Here is an 18,254-nt window from a genome sequence, read left to right as displayed (position 1 = left end):
TTTTTATACAAAATGTGAGCTCCTGTTGAAGGCAGAGGGTGATGCTTCCCAGGGGGCAGTGGGACAGAGAAGCTGGGCGGTATATTGTATTTGACTATATACACTGGTATGGATGAACAGACCAGTTTGGGTTTTTACTTTACCTTCTATTACGGTATTTCAATGTTTGGTTTGTTAAATGAATTTGCCTCTCCGTCAAATCATAATGTCCTTTTTTAATAGTTGACTCCGTTTGCTGCTTGAGTCGTCACTCTTGCTCCTCCTGCATGCTTCCCACACCAAGCCCGTCACTCCAGCCCCGTCACTCCAGCCCCGTCACTCCAGCCCCGTCACTCCAGCCCCGTCACTCCAGCCCTTGCCCTGCCATTCACTCCGTCTGCATGGCCAGATGCAACAAGATGTTGCTGACAACGATACAGATTTCCACTTTGCTTCTTATATAAATCACATTTTACTTGTCACATGCACCGAATACAACAGGTGTAGGTAGACCTTACTGTGAAATGCTTCGTTACAAGCCCTTATGCAGTTAAGAAAATGTACAAAATAAACGACAGTAAAAAATATACAAAAATAACGAGGCTTTACACAGGGGGTATCGGTACCGAGTCAATGTGCGGTGGTACAGTGCAATTAGTCCGGGTGGCCATTTGATTAGTTGTTCAGCAGTCTTATGGCTTGGGGGTAGCAGCTGTTAAGGAGGCTTCTGGACCTAGACTTGGGACTCAGGTACCGTTGTCGTTCGGTAGCAGAGAGAACCTTCTATGACATGGGGGACTGGAGTCTTTGACCATTTTTTGGGGCTTCCTCTGACACCGCCTAGTATATAGGGCCTGATGGCAAAAAAAGCATTCTATAATTACACAAACTAATAGTGTATCTTACTGTCTGCAAACAGCTGGTCTTTTCTTAGCAAGTTGTTAAAATACATTGTTAGCCGCTAATGCTAATCACTCGTTAGCTGGATAGCTTGCTAAACGTACGAAGAGTCATAGCAAACGTAGCTAGCTAATACAGCCTGTTACCAGTACAGGCAAACTAGACAAAGCATGAATGTTAGCGAGCGCTAGCTATCTTAATGACGTTACATTATGTTTTCTCTTACATCTAATTAGGGTCCCCTGAAACACTGACCAACTCTTTTATTCCGGTCACAATAATTCCTCACTGGCTTTTTCCATCTGTTGTCATGTCAAACAACAGTGTTCAAAGTGCTCCAATTATAGAATTAGAAAAAGAACTACACTGAAAAAAATATATATAAAAAACACAACATGCAACAGTTTCAAATATTTTGCTGAGTTACAGTTCATATAAAGGAAATGAGTCAATTGAAATAAATTAGGCCCTAATCTATGGATTTCACATGACTGGGCAGGGGCGCAGCCCTAGGATGGGCCTGGGAGGGCATAGGCACACCCACTTGCGAGCCAGCCAATCAGAATGCGTTTTTCCCCACAAAAGGGCTTTATTACAGACCGAAAATGGCTTCTGAATTTTGGCCCATTCCTCCTGACAGAGCTGGTTTAAATGAGTCAGGTTTGTAGGCCTCCTTGCTCGCACACACTTTTTCAGTTCTGCCCACAAATGTTCTATAGGATTGATGTCAGGGTTTTGTGATGGTCACTCCAATAATTTGACTTTGTTGTCCTTAAACCATTTTGCCACAACGTTGGACGTATGCTTGGGGTCATTGTCCATTTGGAAGACCCATTTGCAACCAAGCTTTAACTTCCTGACTGATATCTTGAGATGTTGCTTCAATATATCCACATCATTTTCTTTCATCATGCCATCTATTTTGTGAAGTGCACCAGTCCCTCCTGCCACCCAGGTGCTTCACAGTTGGGATGGTGTTCTTCAGCTTGCAAGCCCCCTCCTTTTCCCTCCAAACATAACGATGGTGATTAAGGCCAAACAGTTATATTTTTGTTTCATCAGACCAGAGGACATTTCTCCAAAAAAATACTCTGTCCCCATGTGCAGTTGAAAACCTTAGTCTGGCTTTTATTAATAGTGGTTTTGGAGCATTGGCTTCTTCCTTGCTGAGCGGCCTTCAGGTTGTCGATATAGGACTCGTTTTACTGTGGATATAGATACTTTTGTACCTGTTTCCTCAAGCATCTTCAAAAGGTCCTTTGCTGTTGTTCTAGGATTGATTTGCACTTTTTCCACCAAAGTACGTTCATCTCTAGGAGACAGAACACGTCTCCTTCCTGAGCGTTATGACGGCTGTGTGGTCCCATGGTGTTTATACTTGCTTACTATTGTTTGTACAGATGAACATGGTACCTTCAGGCATTCGGAAATTGCTCCCAAGGATGAACCAGACTTGGGGAGGTCTACAATTATTTTTCTGAGCTCTTGGCTGATTTCTTTTGATTTTCCCATGATGTCAAGCAAAGAGGCACCGAGTTCGAAGGTAGGCCTTGAAATACATCCACAGGTAAAGCTCCAATTGACTCAAATTATGTCAATTAGCATGTCAGAACCTTCTAAAGCCATGACATAATTTTCTGGAATTTTCCATGCCGTTTAAAGGCACAGTCAACTTAGTGTATGTAAACTTCTGACACACTGGAATTGTGACAGTGAATTATCAGTGAAAGAAATCTCTAAACAATCGTTGCAAAAATTACTTGGATCATGCATAAAGTAGATGTCCTAACCGACTTGCCAAAACTATAGTTTGTTAACAAGAAATGTGTGGAGCGGTTGACAAACAAGTATTTTTGTCTTCTCTCATCGCTGCAATTCCCGTACAGACTCGGGAGAGGCGAAGGTCGAGAGCTGTGCGTCCTCCGAAACACAACCCAACCAAGCCGCACTGCTTCTTGACACAATACCCACTTAGTCGCTAACGCGCGATGGGACAAGGACCTCCCTGCCGGCCAAACCCTCCCTAACCCAGACGACGCTGGGCAAATTGTGCACCGCCCCATGGGTCTCCCAGTCACGGCCGGCTGCGACAGAGCCTGAGTTTCTAGAGTTTCTAGTGGCACAGCTAGCACTGTGATGCAGTGCCTTAGACCACTGCGCCACTCAGGAGGCTCATTAGTCATCTTTTGTTTGTATTTAGTCCCATCCTTCAGCTACCCTCATCCTCTCACATCTATCTCTGAACACCATCCAATTTTGGATTTCTATTTGCCATATATTTTTCAATTATGTTGTGATGTTTCACAAAAGTTCAGAACCTATTTTATGGACACAGTATATTTTACATTAGTGATCTTGTTTTTTTTGTTATTTTTAGTCCCACCTTTCAGCTCTGGTATAATTCTTTATCACAATTGTCTTTAACAAATGTTGGTCTTTAATGCAGGGCTGACAGACAAGAACCTCACTTTCTCCCCCTTCCACTTGCCTCTTCCATTTTCAGTAATGCTGCAATTAGTTGGTTGTAATTTTGGATAGAGCAGACATTTCCAGATATTTTTTGTTGTGTCTGACAACTCCACCAGTCCTATTTATATCACCTAAAGATAACTATTTGGGGATAATAAAATACATTTATTTGATCAATTAGTATAATAAACAGTTTAACCATAATAGTTGTTCTGTCTTTTCTGGTGGATTAAATTGAAATTGCAACAAACTGTCAATGGCTTGTTTGAAAAATAGCAATATTTTGGAGATTATTTCATTTTCAAATATCTGAAAGTGAGAGGTTGTAATCTGAATAAAGGAAAAAAGGCCTTTCTTGAACATGGGGTGAGCCATTCTTACTAATCTGCTAGAGATTACTAATCTGCTAGAGATTACTAATCTGCTATTTAAGTATAGCATTCACCCCACTATGTCTCAACTGTCACTTTCACATACAATGCCTTGCAAAAAGTATTCATCCCCCTTGGAATTTTTCCTATTTTGTTGCATTCCAACCTGTATTTTAAATGCATTTTTATTTGGATTTCATGTAACGGACATTCACAAAATAGTCCAAAATGGTGAAGTGAAATGTGGTGTGTGCATATGTATTCACCCCCTTTGCTATGAAGCCCCTAAACAAGATTTGGTGCAACCAATTACCTTCAGAAGTCACATAATTTGTTAAATATAGTCCACCTGTGTGCAATATAAGTGTCACATGATCTCATACACACACACACACACACACACCTGTTCTGAAAGGCCCCAGAGTCTGCCACATCACTAAGCAAGGGGCACCATGAAGACCACGGAGTTCTCCACAGGTCAGTTGTGGAGAAGTACAGATCAGGGTTGGGTTATAAAAAAAATATCAGAAGCTTTGAACATCCCATGGAGCACCATTAAATCCATTATTTAAAAAAATGGAAAGAATATGGCACCACAACAAACCTGCCAAGAGAAGGCCGGCCACCAAAACTCACAGACTAGGCAAGGAGGGCATTAATTAGAGGCAACAAAGAGACAAAAGATAACCCTGAAGGAGCTGCAAAGCTCCACAGCAGAGATTGGAATATCTGTCCATAGGACCACTTTAAACCGTACACTCCACAGAGCTAAATGTCTTGGAATGGCCTAGTCAAAGCCCAGACCTAAATCCAATTGAGAAACTGTCATATGACTTAAAGATTGCTGTATACCAGCGGAACCCATCCAACTTGAAGGAGCTGAAGCAGTTTTGCCTTGAATAATGGGCAACATCCCAGTGGCTAGATGTGCCAAGCTTACAGATACATACCCCAAGAGACTTGCAGCTGTAATTGCTGCAAAAGGTGGCTCTACAAAGTATTGACTTTGAGGGGGTGAAAACTTGAGCGCATAACTACTCTGTTTTTTTGTTTGTTTCACAAGAAAATATATTTTGCATCTTCAAAGTGGTAGACATGTTGTGTAAATCAAATGATACAAATGGTACTAATCAGAATACTATTATGTTACTGTATATGTACTAATCAGAATACTATTATGTTACTGTATATGTACTAATCAGAATACTATTATGTTACTGTATATGTACTAATCAGAATACTAAATGTTACTGTATATGTATGAATTTTCTTATCTGATCCCAGTACTGAAAATAATGTGTGTGAATGTGGTCAAGAGTTTAGTAACAATGACGGTCTGTTCCTTGGTACAAATGAATCAAACTGGCTAGAATGCTTATCTACCCAAGAAAACCTTGACTCGTAAATTATATTAAATTGGTAGGGAGACGGATGTGGGAAGGCTTGAGACACAGCCTTGGTACTGGAACGGAGATGGCACGGGGTAGTGTTAGAACTAATGACGTCATTTTCAGTTTATAACCTGTGGTAACCTGTATTGTGGCAGTACTCTCTTGAATAAAGGCTGTTACTTGACTTTTAAGACCGTGCTCTGTCCATTCCTATAAAATAAGGGTCTTACAAATTCTTATGAATTGACAGTGTTTAATTTTAATTGGGAATTAAAACAGAGGAATTAAATTCCTTCAACACCATTTTGACGTACCGTTACAACATACCTGCAGCATGCCACCGCACTTCATGTAGCTACTTACGTGATTCAGTAACACTAGAAGTTATAACTGTTCAACAGTAACGTTGGCATCGGGGTTACTTGCTGTTGAGCGACGATGTCATATCATTACTCTAGCTAGCTATTAGTTGTAAACATCAGGACTTGTGTTCAAACTTGTTACAGGGTCTGATGACAATACCAGGCATTTCATTCAGTGGTGAACACCGCAGGAGAAATGCCGCAAAAACGTAAGTCACGAGGCCGTAGATCACTCTCTTGCCACCTCACTAATTATTGCCACTAGCTATAGTGAACCTTAGTAACGCGGTAGCCTACACTTTTCCACAGCAGTGCTGGTCCCAAAACTTCTGTCTCCTGATTTGTCACGTCGGTTTATCTGTGTTAAACTGCTTGTAAAGTGCATGCTATGCATTAGTTTCTACCTAAACGGTTACGGTCTGAATAGGTCTAGCTAGCTAGACCGGTAAATGTTTACTTACAACATTCAAAAGTGCACTTGCACATCGGAGCTCTCTTGTTGCAGGTGCATGGTAACAATAAGTTGAAAATAATAATCACGTCGCCAGAGCTTTCTGCTTTACTAAACTAAGTAAACCATATTTGGTATAATAATAAGTGCTGACATTTTTATTGCACTTTTCATAATCAAACAATCTCATGAGTAGCCTAGCTGGTTGGCTAGGTCAACCAATAGAGGCCAAGTCTGAGAGGGACAGTGGATGGCTTGATCAGAGGAGATGACCAGGGAGAAGGCTGATGAAGATGGAGTCCGGTAATGAACTTGTAGCGGGCTAGCTACTCTGGGAACCAGCGGGTTCGGGCCGTGGATTTACTACATACTGTTTACTGAACAGTACATGCTAAATAGTAAGTAGTACGATTAATACACCGTATGCAGTTTAAGTAAGTAGTAGGCAAGCCAGAGTCCGAACACGGCCAGTTCTAGTCGCTGGGTTTCTAAGTGACAGAAGACGTTGGATGGATGCCAACTGACGTAATTTCACTTGATCATGCTGCCTGTAAAAGCTAACTAGGCCTAGTCTATATCAAAACAATCAAGACTGATAGTTAGGAACATCCAGGTGATGCTAGACACAGAATACGTAAAGAAAGTCGTACTATCAACTTAAGTCTTCCTCTATAAATTAATCCATCACATTTTTAGGCATAACTGTTTTACAGTAACAGTTGTTAAATCTTTACATTAGATCTATCCTCATCCCTCCCATCCTAACACTCCCACTTATCTCTCTATACACACGCCGTCACTCCATTCCAATCCACACCCCCTTCGTCTCTGGAGGGTACCATTCAGTGGGGATAAGGGGCGCCGGATTGAAATATGACATGCCATTTCTGTCTGGCTGCCCCGGGGTCTAATAGCTGCTGTTTTCAACTCTCTAGAGACAGCAGAAGTGGTAGAGGTACTCTTAATGATCGACTATGAAAAGCCAACTGACATTTACACCTGAGGTGCTGACTTGTTGCACCCTCGACAACTATTGTGATTATTATTATTTGACCATGCTGGTCATTTATGAACATTTGAACATCTTGGCCATGTTCTGTTATAATCTCCACCTGGCACAGCCAGAAGAGGACTGGCCACCCCTCATAGCCTGGTTCCTCTAGGTTTCTTCCTAGGTTTTGGCCTTTCTAGGGAGTTTTTCCTAGCCACCGTTCTTCTATACCTGCATTGCTTGCGGTTTAGGGTTTTAGGCTGGGTTTCTGTACAGCACTTTGAGATATCAGCTGATGTACGAAGGGCTTTATAAATACATTTGATTTGATTTCTGTACAACACTTTGAGATATCAGCTGATGTACGAAGGACTTTATAAATACATTTGATTTGATAACTGCATGGCGGTCTTCATTCACCCTCAGAGAGAAGTGGAGCAAGTGTCCCACTGGCCCTTATCTGAACAGGAGCTTAACGCCCCACTGAACAACCCTCCAGGCAGTACACTGTGGGCTGTGCCAAGAGAAACTGTCTGACCCCCTAAATCTTACTGTACCCCTTTACTGTCCCAGTAGGATGCATTGCATACATACAGTACATGCCAACGCACACCGTCCACACACCCACGCACCGTCAACACACCCAAGCACTGTCAACACACCCAAGCACACACACAAACACACACACACACACACAATTCCTCTTCTTTCAGAGTCCATAACATCCGCAATAACAGCGTTGCTGTTGTTCAATGCCCTTCACTGATTATCCAAAGACAAAGGTGATATGTGATCTGAGTGTATTACATGACAACCAGAGAGTACTGTGCCAGCTCTTTGCTACTGCCAGACTGACTGGCACCTGAAGATGACATCACTGCAGTATGGAGCAGATCAGCCTGGGTTCCAGAATGAGTAGTGATGTACTGTTAACTGCAAGACTGTCTACTTGTAACCACATACCACACATTTCAATGTAAACAGTTACATGGACACATTATTTCCTGCCTGCTACGACTCACACACTCTGCTGCAAAGTTATGAGTGCATCCACACACACATAGAGACTGCTGCAAAATTTTACTAACATGCACGCACACAGACTAACTGAACCCTGCAGCTCTATGACCTAGGAGACATCAACATGTTCTGAACTCACACACACAGCGACACGCACGCCCAGCGACACGCACGCCCAGCGACACGCACGCCCAGCGACTCGCACGCCCACCATCTAAATCATTTCTTCAAGGCTCACCTTCCACAGCAACATTCTCATTGATAATGTTAAAAACCAGCATGTCCGTTTCACCCTTTACTCTCTTTCGCCCCCTCTCCGTCTGTTTCCCGTGACGCTGCCGGATCCTGGATCGACACTCAGCTGCACTTAGAAGACAAGATCAGTGGATTCCTCTGTCCTTGCCAGGGACAGCCGCTGAGGCCGCACGCACACACGCACGCACGCACGCACGCACACACACGTCTCTGTGCCGCTCATATGGAAGAAACATCAAGAAAAAGGGGATGTGGAGAAACATTCACCCGACTATTACACAGAGTTAAACACACAGCTGTTCATATGAGCACGTTCACCCAAGCACACACACACACACGTCTATCTTCTGCCCTGATCTCATCTAGGGCATAGCCAATCAGAACGAGCAACAGAGAGCGAGCGAGAGAAGAGAGACCAATAGCACCATTGGCTCAGAGGGACAGGGCCTGTCCAGTGTGTGTTGTTTGACAGAGACACTGAAGCAGACACAGAGCTCTTATTAGAACTGTACCCTCTCTACACCATGACTGTCCTGTCAGTCCCACTGGATCACCACATGACACTGTCCTGTCAGTCCCACCATCACTGTCATGTCAGTCCCACCATCAACACCATCACTGCCCTGTCAGTCCCACCATCACTGCCCTGTCAGTCCCACCATCAACACCATCACTGCCCTGTCAGTCCCACCATCACTGCCCTGTCAGTCCCACCATCACTGCCCTGTCAGTCCCACCATCACTGCCCTGTCAGTCCCACCATCACTGCCCTGTCAGTCCCACCATCACTGCCCTGTCAGTCCCACCATCACGGCCCTGTCAGTCACACCATCACTGCCCTGTCAGTCCCCCCATCAACACCATCACTGCCCTGTCAGTCCCACCATCAACACCATCACTGCCCTGTCAGTCCCACCATCACTGCCCTGTCAGACCCACCATCACTGCCCTGTCAGACCCACCATCACTGCCCTGTCAGTCCCACCATCACTGCCCTGTCAGTCCCACCATCACTGCCCTGTCAGTCCCACCATCACTGCCCTGTCAGTCCCACCATCACTGCCCTGTCAGTCCCACCATCACTGCCCTGTCAGTCCCACCATCACTGCCCTGTCAGTCCCACCATCACTGCCCTGTCAGTCCCACCATCACTGCCCTGTCAGTCCCACCATCAACACCATCACTGTCCTGCCAGTCCCACCATCAACACCATCACTGCTCTGCCAGTCACACCAATGAATACACAACAGGAAGTGATGAGAGCAAGGTACTTTTACCACAGATACAAAACACCGATTCCACCTCTTCCCTGTAACTAGAAAGTCACACAGGATTCCCATTCTTTCTCGTATGTTAATAACATTCAACCACTAGACTTGGGCAGTATCCAGATGTTCATACCGTTGTTCTGCCATCCCAGGATTTACAGTATCCAGATGTTCATACCGTTCTTCTGCCATCCCAGGATTTACAGTATCCAGATGTTCATACCGTTGTTCTGCCATCCCAGGATTTACAGTATGCAGATGTTCATACCGTTCTTCTGCCATCCCAGGATTTACAGTACCCAGGTGTTCATACCGTTCTTCTGCCATCCCAGGATTTACAGTATCCAGATGTTCATACCATTCTTCTGCCACTCCAGGATTTACAGTATCTAGATGTTCATACCGTTCTTATGCCATCCCAGGATTTACAGTATCTAGATGTTCATACCATTCTTCTGCCACTCCAGGATTTACAGTATCTAGATGTTCATACCGTTCTTATACCATCCCAGGATTTACAGTATTACCAGCATAGAACACAAGACGCATAGATGCTTTTAGCTAAATGCACAAACCAAATGCAAAGACAAATTCAGCTCGTAAAGTTATAGAAGTACAGCTAGTAGCCATTTTTGGTGCGAGTGGACATTGGGGCGGCAGGTAGACTAGTGGTTAGACTAGTAACCGGAAGGTGGACATTGGGGCGGCAGGTAGACTAGTGGTTAGACTAGTAACCGGAAGGTGGACATTGGGGCGGCAGGTAGACTAGTGGTTAGAGCGTTGGACTAGTAACCAGAAGGTGGACATTGGGGCGGCAGGTAGACTAGTGGTTAGACTAGTAACCAGAAGGTGGACATTGGGGCGGCAGGTAGACTAGTGGTTAGACTAGTAACCGGAAGGTGGACATTGGGGCGGCAGGTAGACTAGTGGTTAGACTAGTAACCGGAAGGTGGACATTGGGGCGGCAGGGTAGACTAGTGGTTAGACCGTTGGACTAGTAACCAGAAGGTGGACATTGGGACATTGGGGCGGCAGGTAGACTAGTGGTTAGACTAGTAACCGGAAGGTGGACATTGGGGCGGCAGGTAGACTAGTGGTTAGACTAGTAACCGGAAGGTGGACATTGGGGCGGCAGGTAGACTAGTGGTTAGACTAGTAACCGGAAGGTGGACATTGGGGCGGCAGGTAGACTAGTGGTTAGACTAGTAACCGGAAGGTGGACATTGGGGCGGCAGGTAGACTAGTGGTTAGAGCGTTGGACTAGTAACCGGAAGGTGGACATTGGGGCGGCAGGTAGCCTAGTGGTTAGACTAGTAACCAGAAGGTGGACATTGGGGCGGCAGGTAGACTAGTGGTTAGACTAGTAACCGGAAGGTAGACATTGGGGCGGCAGGTAGACTAGTGGTTAGACTAGTAACCGGAAGGTGGACATTGGGGCGGCAGGTAGACTAGTGGTTAGACTAGTAACCGGAAGGTGGACATTGGGGCGGCAGGTAGACTAGTGGTTAGAGCGTTGGACTAGTAACCAGAAGGTGGACATTGGGGCGGCAGGTAGACTAGTGGTTAGACTAGTAACCAGAAGGTGGACATTGGGGCGGCAGGTAGCCTAGTGGTTAGACTAGTAACCAGAAGGTGGACATTGGGGCGGCAGGTAGACTAGTGGTTAGACTAGTAACCGGAAGGTGGACATTGGGGCGGCAGGTAGACTAGTGGTTAGACTAGTAACCGGAAGGTGGACATTGGGGCGGCAGGTAGACTAGTGGTTAGACTAGTAACCAGAAGGTGGACATTGGGGCGGCAGGTAGACTAGTGGTTAGACTAGTAACCAGAAGGTGGACATTGGGGCGGCAGGGTAGACTAGTGGTTAGAGCGTTGGACTAGTAACCGGAAGGTGGGCATTAGCCTAGTGGTTAGAGCGGACTAGTAACCAGAAGGTGGACATTGGGTAGGCAGGGTAGGACTAGTGGTTAGAGCGGACTAGTAACCAGAAGGTGGACATTGGGTAGGCAGGGTAGACTAGTGGTTAGAGCGTTGGACTAGTAACCGGAAGGTGGACATTGAAAAGCTAAATTTAACGAGAGAAATTGAGAAAGTTGTGATGCATGCTTGTCTGAAGGGAGAGCAGCCTGTGTACATGGAGCAGAGGGGAGAGCAGCCTGTGTACATGGAGCAGAGGGGAGAGCAGCCTGTGTACATGGAGCAGAGGGGAGAGCAGCCTGTGTACATGGAGCAGAGGGGAGAGCAGCCTGTGTACATGGAGCAGAGGGGAGATCAGCCTGTGTACATGGAGCAGAGGGGAGAGCAGCCTGTGTACATGGAGCAGAGGGGAGAGCAGCCTGTGTACATGGAGCAGAGGGGAGAGGGGAGAGCAGAGGGGGAGAAGGGAGAGCAGCCTGTGTACATGGAGCAGAGGGGAGAGCAGCCTGTGTACATGGAGCAGAGGGGAGAGCAGCCTGTGTACATGGAGCAGAGGGGAGAGCAGCCTGTGTACATGGAGCAGAGGGGAGAGCAGCCTGTGTTCATGGAGCAGAGGGGAGAGCAGCCTGTGTTCATGGAGCAGAGCGGAGAGCAGCCTGTGTACATGGAGCAGAGGGGAGAGCAGCCTGTCTACATGGAGCAGAGGGGAGAAGAACAGAGGATGAAAAAACCCCTAGTGGGGAAATAAAGTGGCAGCTGTACGGATCCCTTCTCTAGAGCTCTGACTTCTCAAACATGCCAGAAAGCCAACACCCCGTCCTTATTAATTCAGACACTTACTCAGCTAACTAACAAGTAACCAAATACCCAGCTGGAGAGTAAAGCACATCTTAGACAGTTACAAGATATCTGATGGCAAACATTTAGTAGTGAATTGCACACAACTAACTTCCATCACCTCATGAGCATCGCACAACACTATGGACTCACCAGCTTTGTCCCGTTGTCCTCTTTACAACCAACACCTGACTGGCTGCTGTTCTGGGGAACTACGGGAAGCTTTTTAAATAACGTGACAGGTGAAATGAAGAACGGAATGTTCTTTATCTCCTAACGTATTGCACCAATCGGCTGCAGGTATTTACGTACATTTCCTACAACATATTAAAATGAATTGAAAAACTTCAAATAAGTAGTTTCAACGGTATTGACGGTATATGAAAACCATCCCGTGGGTATTTCCACATAATCTGGTGTACGTATACCTCCCAACCTTAACAGACACGCACCGACACGCACAGACACGCACAGACACGCACCGACACGCACCGACACGCACCGACACGCACCGACACGCACCGACACGCACCGACACGCACCGACACGCACCGACACGCACCGACACGCACCGACACACACCGACACACACCGACACACACGACGGTGACTCACTCATGTATCTGAAGGTCTCCTCGGCCAGCATGGGGGAGATGGCGGTGGGGCAGGGCTCCTCTTCAGGGGAGCAGATGGGAGAGATCACCCAGTCCTGGCTGTCATACAGGTACAGAGACTCTGACCCCTGGGAGCCCATCGACCCCGACCCCCCACCACCACACAGCTTACTGCTGCTACTGGTGTCATCTATGGAATAGAGGGGGGGTTAAGCATCCAAAGAGAGAAACAAATATTGCCATCATTCATGCAACAAAATAGTATGATCAAAATAGTGGGTGCAGTACTCGTGGTGATCATAGGGGGGCGCCATACTAATACAGTAACTATTACAGTGAATCTACACGTCGCCCCCTATAGATGAAACCAACTCATTGCTGAAGCTGATTTCGGTAATGCTGCCTTAGACACCATCTGTCTGAGCGAAGACTGAGTGCTGGGTTGAGAGTAGGGATGAGTGTGTGTGTGAGAGAGAGAGAGTCATGAATGTGTATGTATGGCAGGGAGTGTGTGTGTGAATCATGAATGTGTGTGTGTTCCCGTGGCTCTGGCGGTGCATAACACAATGTCTTCCGGTTCAGTGGTTATGTGGTTTAGTGGGCTGGGCTAACTATAGCAGGAGACTCGAGTCCTCACAACTGTGTACACAGACAGGAAAACACACACACACACACACACACCATCATCAAACAGGCCTTGAAGGGTGTGTGGTTGCAGTTTTTCCTCAGTCAGGCACGCAAGGCTCCCTTCTCCTGTCCTGCAGTCTCCTGTCCTCTCTCCATCTCCCCCCTATCCTGCAGTCTCCTGTCCTCCAGCCATCTCCCTCCTGTCCTGCAGTCTCCTGTCCTCTCTCCATCTATCCTGCAGTCTCCTGTCCTCCAGCCATCTCCCCCTATCCTGCAGTCTCCTGCCCTCTCTCCTCTCCTTTCTCCTCTCTCTCTCCGCAGTATCTACTGCCCCCTCTCCTCCTGTTTACCTCTCTCCTCCACTCTTCTCCCCCTCTCTCTCTCTCCTCAGTATCTACTGCCCCCTCTCCTCCTGTTTACCTCTCTCCTCCACTCTTCTCCCCCTCTCTCTCTCTCCTCAGTATCTACTGCCCCCTCTCCTCCTGTTTACCTCTCTCCTCCACTCTTCTCCCCCTTCCTCTTCACTCACCAGTCTCTGTGCTTCCGCCCTTCTTCTCCACGCCACGGGGTTTCACCTCAAACATCTCTCCTGTTCGTCTGCTCGCCGTGTGGGTGGAGCCTCCACCTCTCTCACACACACCGCCGGACAGGAAGAAGGGAGCGCCGCTGTGACATCACATCCTGCCCTCTCCTGAGGCGGGCAGGCGCCCAGGAGCCTGGAGGACAGTGGTGTCAAACACACACAGTCTCCACAACTGGCCTCTGAACCCTAACCCTTAGCAGAAACAAAAGAAGCAGACCAGCAGAGTGTTCAGTAGGGAGAAACATTTTGGAACAGAGTGAAACAGACCAGAGAAGTGTTTAGTAGGGAGAAACGTTTTGGAACAGAGTGAAACAGACCAGAGAAGTGTTTAGTAGGGAGAAAGGTTTTGGAACAGAGTGAAACAGACCAGAGAAGTGTTTAGTAGGGAGAAACGTTTTGGAACAGAGTGAAACAGACCAGAGAAGTGTTTAGTAGGGAGAAAGGTTTTGGAACAGAGTGAAACAGACCAGAGAAGTGTTCAGTAGGGAGAAACGTTTTGGAACAGAGTGAAACAGACCAGAGAAGTGTTCAGTAGGGAGAAACGTTTTGGAACAGAGATAAACAGACCAGAGAAGTGTTCAGTAGGGAGAAACGTTTTGGAACAGAGATAAACAGACCAGAGAAGTGTTTAGTAGGGAGAAACGTTTTGGAACAGAGATAAACAGACCAGAGAAGTGTTTAGTAGGGAGAAACGTTTTGGAACAGAGTGAAACAGACCAGAGAAGTGTTCAGTAGGGAGAAACGTTTTGGAACAGAGTGAAACAGACCAGAGAAGTGTTTAGTAGGGAGAAACGTTTTGGAACAGAGTGAAACAGACCAGAGAAGTGTTCAGTAGGGAGAAAGGTTTTGGAACAGAGTGAAACAGGAGATACTACTAGTAGGTAGGCAATACACTGAGTACAAAACACCCCCCCACACACACACACATATATTTGAATAGGCTACACTGCGTATACCAAAGATTAGGAACACCTTCCTAATATTGAGTTGCACCTCACCATTTAGAACTGAGACCTGGCCAAGATAAAGCAAAGCAGTGCGACACAAACAACAGTTAGACATGAAACAAACATACAGTCAATAACACAATAGAAAAGTCTATATACAGGGTGTGCAAATGAGGTAAGACAAGGGAGGTAAGGCAATAAATAGGCCATGGTGGAGAAGTAATTACAATATAGCAATTAAACACTGGAGTGATAGATGTGCAGAAGATGAATGTGCAAGTAGAAATACTGGGGTGCAAAGGAGCAAATAAATAAATACAGTATGGGAATGAGGTAGTTGGATGGGCTATTTACAGATGGGCTATTTACAGGTACAGTGATCTGTGAGCTGCTCTGACAGCTGGTGCTTAAAGTTAGTGAGGGAGATACGAGTCTCCAGCTTCAGTGATTTTTGCATTTCGTTCCAGACATTGGCAGCAGAGACCTGGAAGGAAAGCCGGCCAAAGGAGGAATTGGCGAAATACATGTTGTTGTTTTTTTAAACTGTTGAGCGTGAAAAACCCAGCCAGAATTGCAGTTCTTGACACAAATCGGTGCACCTGGCACCTACTACCATACCCTATTAAAAGGCACTTAAATCTTCTACACTGATTGTAGTGGATTTAACAGGTGACATCAATAAGGGATCATAAAGCTTTCACCTGGATTCACCTGGTCAGTCTGTCTATGAAAGAGGTGTTCTTAATGTTTTGTACACTCAGTGTATGTTAGCATGTCCAATAAGAACATAGACGGCAAAAATCTAGGCTATTGTAAAAATGTTCAGTGTTACCCACAAACAAACTGAGCTGTAGCTTCTCCTCCTCTATCCCCCCCCCCCCCCCCCCCCTTCTATCCTTCCTTGTCGTCTCTCCATCTCTGACATTTCAACACTTAGGACAAACATTCCTCCAGCTGATTCTGCTGTTGGAGGTCTTAACCATTTAGTGTCTGAGTGAGTCATACTGACTAGCAGCTAGAGCCCTGCTGAAAACACTAGTCTATAGAGACCACTCCTAGTCTCCTCCAGGCTCTAGTGAAAACACTAGTCTATAGAGACCACTCCTAGTCTCCTCCAGGCTCTAGTGAAAACACTAGTCTATAGAGACCACTCCTAGCCTCCTCCAGGCTCTAGTGAAAACATTTGTCCATATAGACCACTCCTGGCCTCCTCCAGCAGCTAAAATGCCAATCACAGTCCTATTATAAGGACAGGCAAGCTGCAGACAGAAATGTGCCACATAGCATTAGAGAGGGGGGTGGGGGGGAAGCCCCTTCCTGTTGTTTGACACCGAGACACCTTCCAATGTTAAAGGGATGACACAAGACAGGATGTGAGTTCTTAAAGGGGCGGCTTCCCACGAGAAGCCAAGCACAGTCTTAAAGGCAAAGGCTTCTGACTGTGTTATGGAGTTGGAGGCAGAGCTAAGGCACCGAGTGACCAGTGTGTGTCGTACATGTGTGGTGTGTTGGTCCTGGGTCAAGGCTAGGCTAGTATAGAGCTAGTGCTGTCTACAACATTTCAAGGTGAAAATAAAGTAGGAGTCTCTGTCTGAGTGTGTTGTGTCGTGTGCGAGCGTGTCCCAGACTTTCATCCTGGGTCAGGGCTAGTGCAGTGCCTTCTAAGATGATATAAAATCTCTCCATGTGAAAGAGAGAGACTGAGTATCCCTCTGCATGTGAAACACACACACACACACGAGAGAGAGCGAGAGAGAGCGAGAGAAGAGATTGTATTCCTCAGCTAAATAGCAGCTCAGACTCCTTACATAAGATAACTCTGTCAGTCTCACGAACCCCCAAAATATCACTGCTGCAGTGTACTCATCCTCAGGGGAATCATCACAGTGACATTCATCTTTCCATTCCTTCTCGTTTTCCCTCTATTTCCAATATCAGGGGTGATAGTCATAGGGACTGTGCTTATGAGTCAACTACATATGACTAGAAGCAAAATAGCCTAGATGTTCCATACCCCAACCAGGGTCGTATTCATTAGTGCACACCGTATCAAAACATTTTGCAATGGAAAACTAAAACATGCATTTCTTATTGGACAAAGTCAGGTACAGGTACTGTAAGTCCCTCCCCGTTTTGGCCCTCTTGCCGTTTCCCAGTAAATAAGACCCAGAAGTCCTGCTTTGAGATGAAGCAGCCCCATCAAGTATGTTTAATGCAACCTTTTGAATTGGACTTAGCATCAGATACATCCATCCTTACCCACAGTAGTGCAGCAGGCCTCGTTTCAGTGACATATCCATCCGTGGGCAAGGCAAACCAAATTGGAGTTGACAGTACACTGCACCACATGCTGTCACTGGTCTACTCTACACACAAGAGACAAGGTAGCTAACTGAGACATGGGGTTTATATTTCTTTATTTTGTTCCTTCTCCCTGACTGCAGGAGGATTCTCTAGCCTTGTCTAGCCTATATCCTTCTCTTCAAGCTGTGATCTCATTCTAGCCCATCCACCTCATGTTACCACAAAGAAATCAATACATTTAACAACTGAGGGACAGTGAACAAGTAAACACGTCGGGGAGAGGCGCAGAGAATCAGAGCGTAGCCCCGCCCCCCCTTTTCTGATAAGGTGAAAGGTCATGAGAGGCATTTCCCAAGAGATGGCTTTCCTTCCTCGTCTCCTGTCATTCCCTACCGCTGATCTACAAGGGCTTGACAGATCAAAGCAGCATGGTGGAGACTGTCTACAAGGGCTTGACAGGTCAAAGCAGCATGGTGGAGACTGTCTACAAGGGCTTGACAGGTCAAAGCAGCATGGTGGAGACTGTCTACAAGGGCTTGACAGGTCAAAGCAGCATGGTGGAGACTGTCTACAAGGGCTTGACAGATCAAAGCAGCATGGTGGAGACTGTCTACAAGGGCTTGACAGATCAAAGCAGCATGGTGGAGACTGTCTACAAGGGCTTGTAGGTCAAAGCACTGAGACTGTCTACAAGGGCTTGACAGGTCAAAGCAGCATGGTGGAGACTGTCTACAAGGGCTTGACAGGTCAAAGCAGCATGGTGGAGACTGTCTACAAGGGCTTGACAGGTCAAAGCAGCATGGTGGAGACTGTCTACAAGGGCTTGACAGGTCAAAGCAGCATGGTGGAGACTGTCTACAAGGGCTTGACAGGTCAAAGCAGCATGGTGGAGACTGTCTACAAGGGCTTGACAGGTCAAAGCAGCATGGTGGAGACTGTCTACAAGGGCTTGACAGGTCAAAGCAGCA

At 46.3% G+C, this 18,254-nt stretch overlaps 2 protein-coding genes across 2 annotated transcripts in view; one reads left to right on the top strand and one right to left on the bottom strand.

Moving 5' to 3' along the window:
• Positions 1 to 18,254, top strand: part of LOC139372956 (general transcription factor II-I repeat domain-containing protein 2-like) — a 979,173-nt gene that overhangs the window by 904,529 nt on the left and 56,390 nt on the right. The gene's annotated exons all lie outside the window — the stretch shown is intronic.
• Positions 1 to 18,254, bottom strand: part of LOC139373943 (trafficking kinesin-binding protein 2-like) — a 36,942-nt gene that overhangs the window by 17,092 nt on the left and 1,596 nt on the right. The window contains 2 exon segments of the mRNA XM_071115026.1: positions 12,827 to 13,015; positions 13,982 to 14,227. Coding sequence (XP_070971127.1) covers positions 12,827 to 13,015; positions 13,982 to 14,036 — 244 coding nt within the window. The 5' untranslated portion in view covers positions 14,037 to 14,227.

Source organism: Oncorhynchus clarkii, chromosome 18, assembly GCF_045791955.1.
Source record: "Oncorhynchus clarkii lewisi isolate Uvic-CL-2024 chromosome 18, UVic_Ocla_1.0, whole genome shotgun sequence".
Classification (NCBI taxonomy): Eukaryota; Metazoa; Chordata; class Actinopteri; order Salmoniformes; family Salmonidae; genus Oncorhynchus; species Oncorhynchus clarkii.
This window is presented reverse-complemented; position numbering and strand designations above follow the sequence as displayed.